Source organism: Astyanax mexicanus, chromosome 20, assembly GCF_023375975.1.
Source record: "Astyanax mexicanus isolate ESR-SI-001 chromosome 20, AstMex3_surface, whole genome shotgun sequence".
Classification (NCBI taxonomy): domain Eukaryota; kingdom Metazoa; phylum Chordata; class Actinopteri; order Characiformes; family Acestrorhamphidae; genus Astyanax; species Astyanax mexicanus.
In genome coordinates, this window is record NC_064427.1 from 36,646,691 (window position 1) to 36,661,267 (window position 14,577).

At 37.2% G+C, this 14,577-nt stretch overlaps 1 protein-coding gene across 6 annotated transcripts in view; it reads right to left on the reverse strand.

Moving 5' to 3' along the window:
* Positions 1–2,742: 2,742 nt before the first annotated feature.
* grik1a (glutamate receptor, ionotropic, kainate 1a) overlaps positions 2,743–14,577 on the reverse strand; it is an 85,158-nt gene continuing 73,323 nt past the window's right edge. For 2 of the 6 annotated variants that reach the window (XM_007247253.3, XM_049468929.1), the window contains 4 exons: positions 10,855–11,080; positions 9,632–9,882; positions 8,066–8,235; positions 3,130–3,233 (listed from right to left, as the gene is read on the reverse strand). In XM_007247253.3, coding sequence (XP_007247315.2) covers positions 8,101–8,235; positions 9,632–9,882; positions 10,855–11,080 — 612 coding nt within the window. In that variant the 3' untranslated portion in view covers positions 3,130–3,233; positions 8,066–8,100. Of the gene's footprint in view, positions 3,234–8,065; positions 8,236–9,631; positions 9,883–10,854; positions 11,081–14,577 lie in introns of all 6 variants that reach the window. The other 4 variants (XM_007247252.4, XM_007247255.4, XM_022681427.2 and 1 more) reach the window with 3 other exon arrangements.

Sequence of the window (14,577 nt, forward strand, 5' to 3'; positions counted from 1 at the left end):
CAGTGCTTAGGAGATCTGATCACATCTACTATCAGAAGATATCTATTGACCTTTGGCTAAGACACGATTGTTGTAATGTAGCGATTTAGCATTAGCAGGAGGGAGATAACCACAGCCTTAGATTTTTAAGGGGGGGGGGGTGTGATATTTTATCTCTGTCTCACAAGCTTCTGAAGTAATGCTTGAAATATATAAGTTGTGACATAACTGCAGCAGAGGGGAAATATATTTTAACACAGTTAATAATTGCAGTTAGTTTCAGAGTGAAGTCTCCGTGAAGTCTTTACTCCATTGGGTTCACTTGAATCTGCAGGCTCTGAAACAGGCTGCTAGTTTTAAACAGCTCTAAGCATTTCTTATCTCCTCGTGTTTGAACAGCGTTCTCAGTCTCTCTGAGATTTTCATTTTAGTAAAGCAGCTGTCAGAAGCCTTGAGAAACCTATGCATTTACACACACGCGCAAAAAAATAAATAATAAATTAAAAAGGATAATAAATAATAAACAAATATACACTACTTGTATTGTCTGCATGTACAAAATAACATGAATTTTAAATCGTAACTTTGCTAACCGTAACTATAATATAATAATGATGGTTTTAATTGATTAATCTTGATTTCTTTTTTTACGATTATTTGATTAATCTAACAACTAATTGCTCAATTAAAATAATTAGTTACAATTATAAACAAACATCTTAAATGTAATCTTTTTAAATATTTTTTTCACTATTATGCATTTTAAGTGCTTGTTCTGCAAAAAATATACACTAGTGTTAACAGGTAAACTTATTATAAAGCTCTGAAAAAAAGAGACCAATTAAAAATGATGAGTTTCTTGGATTTTACCAAATTGAAAACCTCTGGAATATAATCAAGAGGAAGATGGATGATCACAAGCCATCAAACCAAACTGAACTGCTTGAATTTTTTTGAATTTTGCTCCAGGAGTTTCAGACATTTCTCATTTTCTGCAAATAAATGCTCTAAATGACAATACTTCTATTTGGAATTTGTGAAATGTAGTTTATAGAATAAAACAACAATGTTCATTTTACTCTGACATATACCTATAAATAGCAAAATCAGAGAAACTGATTTAGAAACTGAGGTGGTCTCTAATTTTTCCAGAGCTGTATTTCATTTTAAGCTAGACCTAAGTCTAAAAATGTAAATGGTTATTTCATCACTGACAAATGCATTTTTGTGTCAGTGTAGTGCAAGCAGAATAGATAAAGTGATTTACTGGCTGGAGCAGCTGTGAATGGCTATGATGTTGGTTTAGGCTATTTTTGTTCTTTAGTACATGACCATTAACCTTCTATAGCATTAATTATATTTTTCAGTGGATGAGAACCACTATTGTGATTAATCCAACAAAAGTGGCCTAACTGCACAAGACATTGAATTAAAAAAAACATGTAATGCCATGTAACATTATATTAAAGATAGACACACTCATAGAGAGATGAGATAGACGAGAGAGAGACAGAGAGAGAGAGAGAGAGAGACATTGAATAGAAAAATTTAATGTCATGTAACATTATATTAAAGATAGAAAGACTCGTAGAGAGATGACATAGATGAGAGAGAGACAGAGAGAGAGACAGAGAGAGAGAGAGAGAGAGAGAGAGACATTGAATAGAAAAATTTAATGCCATGTAACATTACATTAAAGATAGACAGACTCATAGAGAGATGAGATAGATGGGAGACAGACAGAGAGAGAGAGACATTGAATAGAAAAATGTAATGCCATGTAACATTATATTAAAGATAGACAGACTCGTAGAGAGATGAGATAGATGAGAGAGAGACAGAGAGAGAGAGAGAGAGAGATTGAATAGAAAAATTTTATGCCATGTAACATTATTTTAAAGATAGACAGACTCATAGAGAGATGAGATAGATGAGAGAGAGACAGAGAGAGAGACAGAGAGAGAGAGAGAGAGACATTGAATAGAAAAATGTAATGCCATGTAACATTACATTAAAGATAGACAGACTCGTAGAGAGATGAGATAGATGAGAGAGAGACACAGAGAGAGAGAGATAGAGAGAGAGAGATTGAATAAAAAAAACATGTAATGCCATGTAACATTACATTAAAGATAGACAGACTCATAGACGAGATAGATAGATAGATAGATAGATAGATAGATAGATCCACTCCAGCCCTTCTCATATTAAATCACTAATTAATCCCTTGCATGCAATACTAATAAGTGAAACATGGGTGCATTTGACAGAGAAAAAAAGTCACAGTACAATCATGGCAGTAACAGTAAGGTGCAAATAGCTACCCTGCTTTGCATTTCACTTATTATGTATGCCACATCATTTCCGCTGATGCATTTATAGGCAGACCCATCACATTTTAAAAGAAAGCTTTCCACTATCCAATCTCAGAATGCACTTTTCCCCAATGCTCCAACCTTTAAAATGTGTGGCAAGTCTGATCATTGACCTCTATTTGATCGTACCTGAGCTTTGTGACGAACATTAGTCTGGTCAATACCTTGGGGCAGACGCTTTGTGAACAGCAGAAAGGATGTCTCGAATTGTCACAGTCAAAATGATCAGGTCTGGAATTGTCTGTCCTCAAATTCCCTCTGGCGCAGTGAGAGAAAAGAAAAGAACATTGAACAGAACACACTGCAATGTGTGATGACAATCTATTAGCCGTATCATACAGTAGGAGGTGGGGAATCACTGGTGAAGTATATAGAAGAACAGATGCTGTTTAAAATATGTAAAACCTTTTTATTTTGAAAAGTGAGGACAGCACAAGAAATGCTACTGTACCATGTAGAATGTGATGTTTCAGTGAGGGCAACTGAAAAATCCCCAATTCCCCAATCCTTTCATTTTCATTCAGAAACACAACTATTGCAAGATGTGCTCTTCAACCACAAATTGAAAGCAATGTACGTTACATCCATGTTCAAATGCTCTAATCTTTTTAATAAAGGAAAGAAAGAAATAATTTAAAAACATCCTTGACGACTTGTGAGTGAGAAGGTCTCTTGTGAGTCTTATTCAGTCAAATGGATCTCCAGTCTGCATGTTAAAATGTCTTTCTAGGCCATAGTTTCTTTCCTCATGATGCGTTTGGAATTGCATAAGACTCCTGTGAGGGCAGCTCTTCCTCGTGGTCTTCCTCTTTTCCTCATGGCCTTGTGGCATCTGAAGGTGACGCCCAGCTCCTCCATCACTTCACTGAAAGAGATGCACTGTCAAAGAAAAGGCAAGGGTGAACCTCAAGTCTACTGTCTATTGTGACCAGGTGACCTTAGCAAAGGTGAGACACTTTTTGGTTGATTTACTAGATGCATGAACAGGACTAGTGTGGCTTAGAGCTTTGATTCTCTGCCCAAACTGAGATTTCCCACCACTTTCTTCAGATTTTAATGCTATTTCTATTTTTATTAAGTGATGGAGTGATAATCACAATACAGCAACGTAACAAATCAAACTGTGTTTAAAAAAAAAAAAGTTGCACAGGTTAAAATGTTATAATCAAGAAGCCCTGGAACTGTGAAGTAAGCTTTGTCCGCATTACACACTTGACTTGCAGCGCTGTGTACAGCTATTAATCTTAAAAAACAGATCTATGCAGATCTCTTCAGGGTTGCAGTGTTATTTAACATCATTCTGAACAGATTTCGCTCATTCAAACAGCCCAAAAATATTTTTTAAAAGCTGTTTTAACGCTCTACTTACTAAAAAATTGTGGGATTTAAATGAGGCTCTGGCTTACAAAGACAGTTTATGGGGCGGGTCGGCTCGGGCTCGGGCAGAACGTGCACTGGCTCAGGCTGGGTTGGGCGGGATTTTTTTGGGCCCAATCTAAGCTCTAGTGTGGCTGCAGGTTTTCATACAGCCAAACAGAAGCATGTGTGATCAGTTGTTTGAAGACTGACCAACTGATTAAACAAGTGGAATCAGGTGTGCATGCTGCTGACAGTTTACAATGAAAACTTGCAGCCACACTGACCCCTTGCAGATAAGACTGTATAGCCCTGTGCTAGAACAAAACATAAACAAAATAAAGACATAGCCAATGAAAAGCATTGCTAAGTGCTAAGTACATCTGGGCTAATTACAGATACATTGACGCACATTACAGTCTCACTTTTGCTGAACTCACCTGAATCGCCACTCTTACTTCCTCCAAACATAATCAGGTATGATATAAAAAGGATGAGAGGGAATGTTCAAATGTTCAAAACAGTTGATACACTAAGAAAAAATGGCTTGACAAGTGCTGTTAATCTTAATTGAAGCTCCGACATGCCTACGAAACCTAGCAATTTAGTAAACTAGTTGAAGAAAAAGTGTGTTGAAAAGAAACATCACCTGTGCTAGTGTTTTAACAATCTCCATCTTACAGATATATATGAAATAGCTTGGTTTTCAGTGACCAAAACCCTGTGTTTTTGTGTAGATGGCCAGCCACAACAGAAAGTTTATTTTATTTTTGTTAAGATCTTCAAAGGTACCCACCACCTTTTGAATGCCATTTACACTGAATGTTAGAAAAACATAAAAACAGAACATCAAAACTGCCTTATTTTAAATAAGCACAATATGCTAAACCATTCTGTGGTGGAAAAATAACCTGTGAGCCTGCTTGGGTGAAAATACTCTAGAGAACCTGTCTTCCATGGAACTTCAAACAAAGGCTGTTAATCCTGAATTGCAAGAAGGCAGCGAGCTGAACACAGACACTGTTCTTGGGTTGGAATTTATGGAGCCCTTTGGAACTTCAAATAGAGAATTACATTTAAGCTGACACTGGAGGTCACACTTCTTCAGAGAACAATGCAATAAAAACAAGCCATTTTTTCTCACTGTGTCAAGTGTGCAACACTATTAATGTGTCTAGACAGGCAGACAGTGTTTAAAAATGTATGAAACATTTAGATTTTAAGGAAAGATCACATATAAAGCCTTTCGCATATCATTTTTACACACTATGCAGGTTGATGTCTTTACGTTTTTAAGATGAAATAGCAAAACCATTAAATTGACATTAATGTAAACAACAACCCTAAAGCAGAATATATTTATTTGTTTTTATGTTCACTTTGACATTTATGTCATTGCAGACTTTAAAAACCCATCTCCATACATTCTCAGGACTGTGTGCAGCATGTGGTTTTGCATTGTCTTGATAAAAAAGGCATGGACGTCCCTAAAAATGTATTTGTCTTGGATGCAACAAATGTTACTCAATATAATATATATTCAAATCTCCATTAATGCTGCCAACATCGACATAAACATTTATTGACCCACTCTCATACCATAAGACTGTTTCTGCTAAAAGACAATTGGGTCTAGAGCTCATAAGGTCCGTAAAAAAAATACTAATTTGGCTGAACAGAAAACACATTTCTACTGTGTGAGGGTCTATCTAGGCTGCATCTGAGCTCAGAGAAGTTGAGGCTGCTTCTGGACATGGTTAACACAAAGCTTCTGTTTTGAAAAGTAAAGTTTTTTGTGGCATTTGTGAATGTATCTCCATATCAGATATGGTAGAATTGATGCAGAGCCATATGAGGGATTTCAGCTTAGGTTTGTGCCACTGGCTTTTATGTACAGACATTCCCCATCACTGCATTAATTATTAAGTTTAATAATTTAATAAGTTTTTAACATTTCAATCATTTTCTTACACATTTGTTGAGAAACAAATTGCTATCCCTAAATTGTCCTCATTGCAACTTTTTTGGAAGGTGCTTAAGATCTTAAATTTACGAATGGATGTATATTAATGAATTAAATATCAATACGCCATAAATTTACATAAACACACCTCACTTCCACCACCACGCCCATCAGCACAGCTATATTTCTAAACAGACTTGTTGTGGGGTGTAAGATAGCAATGAGCATAGTGATTTGTCTGCAAGGGAATAAATTTAAAGTAAAAGTAAGAAACACTGCATTTTGCATTGTCCTTACTGCCGTAACCTTTTCTGACTTTGGGTTGTACTGAAAAAAACTGAAAATGGTGCATGCAAACAGTGATGTACTTTGTTATGCTGCCAACTGTCATTAGGCCACATGGAAGAGGATATGACACTGAGAATGGAATACAAAGGGGATGACTTTCTGTCTGATGAACTATGCTGAACAGCATGCTCTCATTTTGCTTAATGACTTGGAACATCTTGAACCGTACGTTCTCACTTTTGCAGAATGAATTATTTCACTTATTGTCTTTTTGTAATTATAAAACCCACGCACTTATCTGGTCCTCAATTTAGTTCGACTGAAAAAGGCGGATTTGTCTCCTTGATTGACAGTCTTGGATGTGGCACAGCTTTGACCGTGAGAGCCAGAATGCCCCCTGTGATCCAGTCCATCATGATAAGGTTATTTAATACAGCTCAGGCCACAAAGGCTGTGGCCAGAGTGCTTTCACTGTGCTAGGGCATAGCAGATTCAACTTCCCTATAGACTGCAATATATTCTTATGGCCATGAATGGCCTTATGGGCTACCATAGATCCAAGTGGCTTGCAAAAGTATTCATACCTCTTAAATATTTTTCACATTTTGTCACCTTACAAGTACAAACTTAAATTTATTTTATTGAGATTTTAAGTGACAGACCAACAAAAAATAGCACATAATTGTAAAGTGGAATGGAAATGATACTCGGCTTTCAAAATTTAAATCGAATGCAAATGTATTCAGCCCCCTTAGTAGAGCCACCTTTTGCTGCAATTACAGCTACAAGTCTTTTGGGGTAAAAAAAACTTGAGTCTCTACCAGCTTTTTAATTTGTTTTTTACAGATGCTCAATGGGATTTAGGTCAGGTTTTTTGACTGGGCAGGTTTTTTGATCCTAACACATGAATATTAAAAGATCTAATTAAATCCACTGTAGCTCTGGCTGTATGTTTAGGGTCATTGTCTTGCTGGAAGGTGAATAGCATCCCCACAGCATGATGCTGCCACCACCATGTTTCACAGTGGGGATGGTGTGTTCAGTGTGATGAGCAGTGTTACTTTTCTGCCACACATGTTGCTTTGCATCCATGCAAAAAGTTCAACTTTGGTCTCATCTGACAGCACCTTTTACCACCTTCTTTGCTGTGTCCTCTACATGGTTTGTGCCAAACTGCAAACAGCAAATGGCATTTCTTATATCTTTCTTTCAACAATGTTTTTCTTGCTTCTCTCCCACCTGAGCTGTGAATTTCTACAGTTCCTTCAGAGTGACCATGGGCCTCTTAGCTGCTTCGCTGACCAGTGCTCTCCTTGCTTAAGACGGCCATGTCTTAAGAGGTTTGCAGTTGTAGAATACATTTTCCATTTTTAGATGATGGATTGTACGGTGCTCCTTGGGATTCCCAAATCTTGGGAAATGTTTTATAAATTAACCCTGCTTTAAACTTCTCCTTAACTTAATCTCTGACCTGCCTGGTGAGTTTCTTGGTCTTTATGGTACTATTTGTTCACTAGTTTTCTCTTACAAACCACAGAACAGGTGCATTTATACTGAGACTAAACTCTATTAACTAATTAAGTGACTTCTGAAGGCAACTGATTGCGATGGATTTCATTTCGGTTTTCAGAGTAAAAGGAGCTGAATACATGTGCACAAAATATGAACAAGGGGTTCGAATACTTTTGCAAGCCACTGTATCTTCAATGAAATACCATGCAGAGCTGGAGCCAACTGTAGCTTTGTGGACTACTGGACTAAACATGGTCAAAACATGAGAATATGCTTTAACACACTATCAGTGTGTAGCAGTGTGGGAAGCAGTCGGGAGTCATAAGCCAGCCAAGAAACAAGGCAAGTCACAAACGTATCCCTGCAGTAGAAACTGTCATATCTGCACCGGTACCAGGGAAAATAAATCAATAGTTAATTTTGTTCTCCATTTCTTATCTATCAAGAGACAGAGCAAGAAAGTGTACATACTGTACACTTAAAAAGAATCTTTCTCCACATGTGGCAGACGTAGGGACACTAGATTGGGGTTAAGAGTTAAGGGGAGCGATGTCTGGAGACAGGGAGGGGAGATTAATGAGGTCACACGCACCCCTTCCAAAGCTAGCGAGGCGAGAGCAGGAGTGATTAACGTGAGGAGCATATGTCGTCCCCGAGAAGGCGCCCACTCTCTAAATCTGTGGATAAGGAGGTGCCAGTAGAAGAGGTGGAATCGCGTCTCTGCAGCTGCCGCGACTGCACGCCGTAAAAGAAACAGAAGGCCTTCGCATGCAGATGAAAGACATAAAAAAAAACATAAAAAGGAACGCCAGATCAAGAGACAAGTCAACAAAACATGCAAATAAAAACAAATACAAACACAAAAATATGTATACATTGCATGCATGTGTTACAATAATGAGCATGCAACATAAAAAATATATAAAGCATTGTCACAAAGCAGCATAAGCATAATCTCAAGAGCAACAACTGACAATCTGCTGCTGAATAATGAATGCTAGCCCTGAAGCTGCAGCCTCTCACAACTGCTCTGATACAATGTTTACCTTTATAATCATTTTAAACACTGACCTTCAGAGGCACGTACACATACAATATATGGTCAAAAGTATTTGGACACATACACATTATACCAACAAGAACTTGTATACTTGTATTAAAAGTAGTTTAAATCCATAGGCATTAATATATGGAGTTGGTTCCCTTTTACAGCTCAAACTGGATGTTTAGAGGAACTCAGTTATTAATTATGTCAGCAAAGCATGTCACAAACTGACATAAAGGAACCAGGCTGGAGTTCAGTAAGCTCTTCAGAACCACACATTATTTTGAGAATATTTATGTTTGTAAAGGCAGACTGCATGGCTAGGTGGTTTATTTAAAGATATGTGATAAAGGGCAGAATTAAACACCTGAATTGAATTATTAGGAGGTGTGACTAGGGCTGGGTATAGTCTGAAAAATGTTAAAAAATTCAGTACAGACACCTATACAATATTTTTTGGATACCTTTTTCTTAATTGTAACAAGAACAATACATAAAGGGATGATTATTCTCACACAACTTATATATTTAACAGCCTGTATGAGTAATCTCATTCTCATACTGTGACCCTGAGAGGCTACCATCTTTTTGGATCTTGTTGGAACAAACAAACAATGAGCATGTTTGTGGCGTTTTACGGGCATTGCTTTTATCTGACTGATGCCATCACCTGCTGTCGAAAAAGTTTTATGAGTAGAATGAGAGAGAGAGAGAGAGAGAGAGAGAGAGAGTGAGAGAGACAGAGAGAGTGAGAGAGAGCGAGTAAAATAGAGCAAGTAAGAGAGATATAGCGAGTGAGATAGAGCAAATGAGATAGAGATTATATGAGTGAGAGAGCGAGTCAGAGAGACAAAGAGAGAGTGAGAGAGGTAGAGCAAGAGAGTGAGACAGAGAAACAGAGTGAGTGAGAAAGAGAGAGAGTGAGAGAGATAGACAGGGAGTGAGAGAGGGACAGAGCGTTTTTCATTACCCAGACATTTCAGCTGGTACTGTTTTGGTATCGAATCTCGATACTCAGCCCTAGGTGTGACCCAATACTTTTGTCCATATAGTATACAGTACATAAAGCATACACTGTGTATAATCTACACTCTCCCACCCTATTCTCCTCACCTCCTCGATGTCACTGTTCTTGCGGGCCTTGTAGATAAATTCTCCTATTGCCACGAACACTGACAGGACGAGGCCAGCAGCCAGCACGATGAAGATACCACCGATGTTCTCCACGCCCAGGGCACTAGCCTCTTTGTTGTCTTCCTCAGGGCAGCCATTCCCTCTCCACCACTTTTCCTTCATCATGTGCAGCTTGCCTTCTTCTTGCAGCTGCAGGATGGCGATGGTTATCTTGTCCCGGTAGGGTGACCCTAGGGAAAGAGGGAGCTCTTCATTCATCTCAAAAATGCTGAATGAAAAAAGAAAATGATACAATTAAGCAATAATACACTCTAGGTTCACGCTATATTGTGTAATATTGGCACTGCTGTGCTGAGGTCAAAGGCACAAGGCTGCAGGCCGAGTATTGTAGATCAGCACAGCAATGCCAATATTACATGTTTTAGAACGAACCTCGAGTGTATTATTGCGATTATACCATACTTTTATTATCACTGTTTATTAAAAGACTGTTTGGTTATAAACACTCCGCGTGTTAAAATAGTTACGTTGCTGCTCTGCTTGTAGCTGCGCTGTAAGCGCTGCATTGTTGCTAGGTTAGCGTGGTGGCCTCTATTATCAACCATCACGGTTTTCAGAAGAGAAATCTATGAAGATTAAAGTCCAGTGCTCCTTTGACTGAAAGAAAATGTTTTTTTTTTTTTTTTTAAGAACTAAAGTTTTATTTACTTTGGGCCCCCCAGTGGCAAGGCCTGCAGAAAGGGTCCTCTGTTTTTGGCTACCTTACATTCAGCTTAAAATACTCTATATCAACTAGAAGATATATACACTTAAGCTTTTATTTTAATAATAAAACAACACTGATTATGTGTGTAATAATGCATATTTTTAAATCATTGGGCTTTGTGTCAGACAGACATCACATTTGGTTTTTATTTGGTTTGTAAGCACTGCATCATTGCTAGTTGCCTGTATGGAGTACTACATGGAGAGTTTTGGTTACAGTGCATTACCGGCTAATAATGTCACTCAAAAAAATGCCTCTCAGCCAATCAAATTGCAGGCTCGGAACTAACTGTGGTATAATGAATAATACCACAATACAGGTTTAAGTGACAATATGCCTGGTCTCTAATTGTTCTCTGTGTGTTTTGAATGTTTAGCAGCATTGATTCTCTCATAAACTGCACGTGCTGTTACAACATTCTACATGTCATCTTTACCTATAGGTGTGCCTACTCCATAGCCCTTAGAATCTATGAGTCCACCGACTTGAGTGAGGTTGCAGTTCCTTTGGCTGATGTACTCAATGCTCGTAGACTCCATGAGGAGAGCATAGTCTGTGGTTAGGACGCGTGTGATGCCCTCTCTGGTATTCTTAACCAAAGCTGTGTTCTTCCTGCTGCTCATGAAGGTCCACATCTTTTCGTATGTTGAGATCTTTGATTTCTGAAAAAAAAAAAAAAAATTACACTGCACTTAGCGATTATCTTTTTAAAGGTCAATTAATGAGAACTAACAACTAATTCACTGATTATTCTGCAAGGTTTTTTTGTGTGTTTTTATATGGTATTTAATGAATAATACATCTCAATTTCAAATTCACTATACACTATACTTTAATCATTTAAACAAAACGCACAATATGTACTTAAGGGGGCCTATTTTAACAATCTACAGGTGAGCAATCAACCTTGCAGCTTGATTTAAGGTGTAGGTAAGTCTTTGCTATCGTAAAGTCGGGAAAAACACGCCTTGTGTGGCTCAAAAGGCTCAATTAATTAATCATAGATGTGTTTTTGATGTAATGTAAAATAATAACCAATCAGCGCGTCACTTGTCATTCCCTTTAAGAGCCAGGTGCGCTCTTACTTGCTATTTTAATGGCGTAGGAAACTGACCTGCTCGTTCACGCTGTGAAGGTGCGTGAGCAGGTAATTTACTGGAACAGTAATGTTATTTTATTTTGTATTCTGTTTATTGTTGATGTAATGTTGGGTTTGTGCAAAGTTGTGTGTCTTTGTGTGTGTGTAACTAGCAGGGGTTTATCATGTTATGCCCTGACAGTTGTTAGGGTTGTATATAGTCAGTGGTGCACCTGTTTTTTCCAGTGCCATGATACCAATAGGCCAGAACTGTACCTGATCTCATTTCCAGACCACCACACCCACTCCATTCATAAGTGAATATATGCTATTTAAATGACGCAGGTGCAAGGTGTAAATTAGATTATTGGCGAGGTGATAAGATAGCAATGAGCACTGTGACGTGCCTTGCGCAGGAAGTAAGATAGGGCCTATAGTATGCACTTACAGTCTTTATTCTGCATCAAAAAATACCTCACAGTAAACAGGTAGCCTCTGTGATATGTCATAGCCACCCATTACCTGAAACAGAGTATCAATATTTTAGATTTTTCTGCCATAATTGTGGCTTGATGACACACGTTATACAAATCGTTGACATCAATTACGTTGATGAGTCAGACCAGTGCTAACTGCCTTCTTTCACATTCTTTTTCAAACAGCAGTAAAATAGTGTAATACAGTTCTGTATCTTCAACGGCAATCACAGTTCAAATGTCCTAAAATTGCAGACAAAAATGGATAGTTGTTTGCTGAAGTTGCCATTAGAAGAAAACAATTCCCTCTGTCATCTTGTGGAAAGTAAAAAAGGCTTCTAGATCACCTGAAGTACTGGAGCTTTTTATATGATGAATAGAAATGTCAACACACATGAGGAATGACACACACATGCACACAAACACACACACACACACACACACACCAGAAATGTCAAAAAGTCCACAATTATAAGATCTAACTCAGAAGTATGAAGTACTACATTCTAAGTTTTTGACTTAAAATTAGGCCAATTTCAGCTTTAAGTTTTTTTAATAAATCATTCAAAATGATGCCTACACATCAATGGGAAACTTCCCTTTATTTTTTAACACAGACAGTATCATTTCAACACTAAAATACCTAAAAACAGCTTCAGCATTAGGCAATATTTATGCCAGGCTTATACAGCTGGCACATTCATGATTTTATGACTGCATATTTCACAGACATTAAATGTGCACAAGACGTTTTTATAGTCTTGAAAGCAACCCAAAGCAGATTTAACACTGATAAAGTATAAAGCTAACATTGTGCTCGGAGCTCAGAGAGGATTAGATTTGGCTCTCCAGCATACCAGTAACTTAAGAACTTAAGAGTTCAGCACAAAGATCTACAAGATTTGAATATTACCACTTATCCTTTTCAACAGAGGTGTCAAGTAATAAAGTACAAATAATGTTGTTATCTTACTTAAGGAAATGTTGTTTATCTATACTTTACTGGAGTAATTATTATTATTTTTTTAGAAAACTTTTTATTTCTACTCCTTAAATTTCAAAAATAGCCTTGTTACTCCTACTCACTTTTTTAATAGCTGCATAAAATTGCTGCATGATTTGCACGTTCAGATTCGTCTATGCCTTATATTTTTCAAAATTAAGCCAGACAGCATTAAATCAAATAAAAGTAGAACCCCACACAACCAACTACTTAATGCAATGTGACGTCATGAATTTGCTCAATAAATAAATTTAAATATAAAAAGGTTTTTCACTTTTTCAAAAACTTTCTGTGTATTTTTATTTTTCCAAAATTGATCTAGGCCTGAATATTTCTATTTTCAAAGGATTTTCATGACTGTATGAACCCTGTGAATGTGAATAAAGAGAGATAGAGGTGGACAAGGACGCAACTGCGAGAACACAGAGAGGGCCATGTGCAAGGGAGCACATGGCTAGAAAAAACATGAGATGGAAAAAACATGGTGAGAGACAAGGGACGGAGGACGAGAATGTGACAGAATGTCAAAATACTGTTTTAAATATGTACTTTAAATCTCTAATACAATCTGACAAGAACTCTAATTCATATTTTAACCATTCTCTACATTATTATTGTCTCTGGATGTACATAAATGCATCAAACTACGCATACAAGTCATTTCTGTCTGGAACACATTCCTTCACATTACACTAGAGCTGGGCGATATGGCCCAAAAAAAAAATCTAAAACAAAAAATTTTAATCGTTTTTTTTCCCCTACTAAAAATCAAATTAAAGATGATAAAGAATTGGTTAAAACTAGTTTTTAGTTTACTTTGTGGTTAAAGTGCAACCAGAAACAAGCTAAAAAAACTATTGTAAACAGTGAGAACATCTAGTAACTTTTTGAAAGCTAAACATAGTTTAAGTACTGACATAATGCACCCTCAAACTTAAAAAATAAATAAACAAACACACCCTTAAAAACAAATAGAAAGTACAATTTAATATGCTTTTAAGTAAAGAGTTTTCCCCATTGAGCTGGAATTGCAAAAGAAAGCTTTTAAAAAAAAGTGCCAGTGTTCTATAAAATGAGATGATCTTTTCTCATGAATATGCAAATCATAAACTGTACTGCATACAGAACCTGGTACACGGTTGGAAGATGTTTTGTTGCCTGTTTTACGTTGAATGGTGAACTAGCGCTGCTGCTGCGTCGGCGGTGAAAATTAAAACTCAGAGAAAATCGATTTTCATAAAAACACATCGTCCTTAACTGTAAATTCGAATTAATCGATAAAATCGATTAATCGCCCAGCTCTACATTACACACAGATACAGTTATTAGTAACATTTATTAATATAAACAATAATAAACAATTTAAATAGCCAAATTCAAACTCTGAACTGATTGCTCTTGAGTTCTTTGAAAATGAAAGCACAAGTGTACATAGTAAAGCTAGTACACAGAGTACAGCGAGCTGTCAGTTCAGTTGCCAAGTCAGGCAACTCAGGGAATAAGTCTATGCTGGACCTTGAGAGTGCAGCGAAGTTGTGGCTGACATTGAAACTTTCAGAACAGTGAAGCTCAATCCGTTGTGTTGGTTTCATTCCGCAGAGT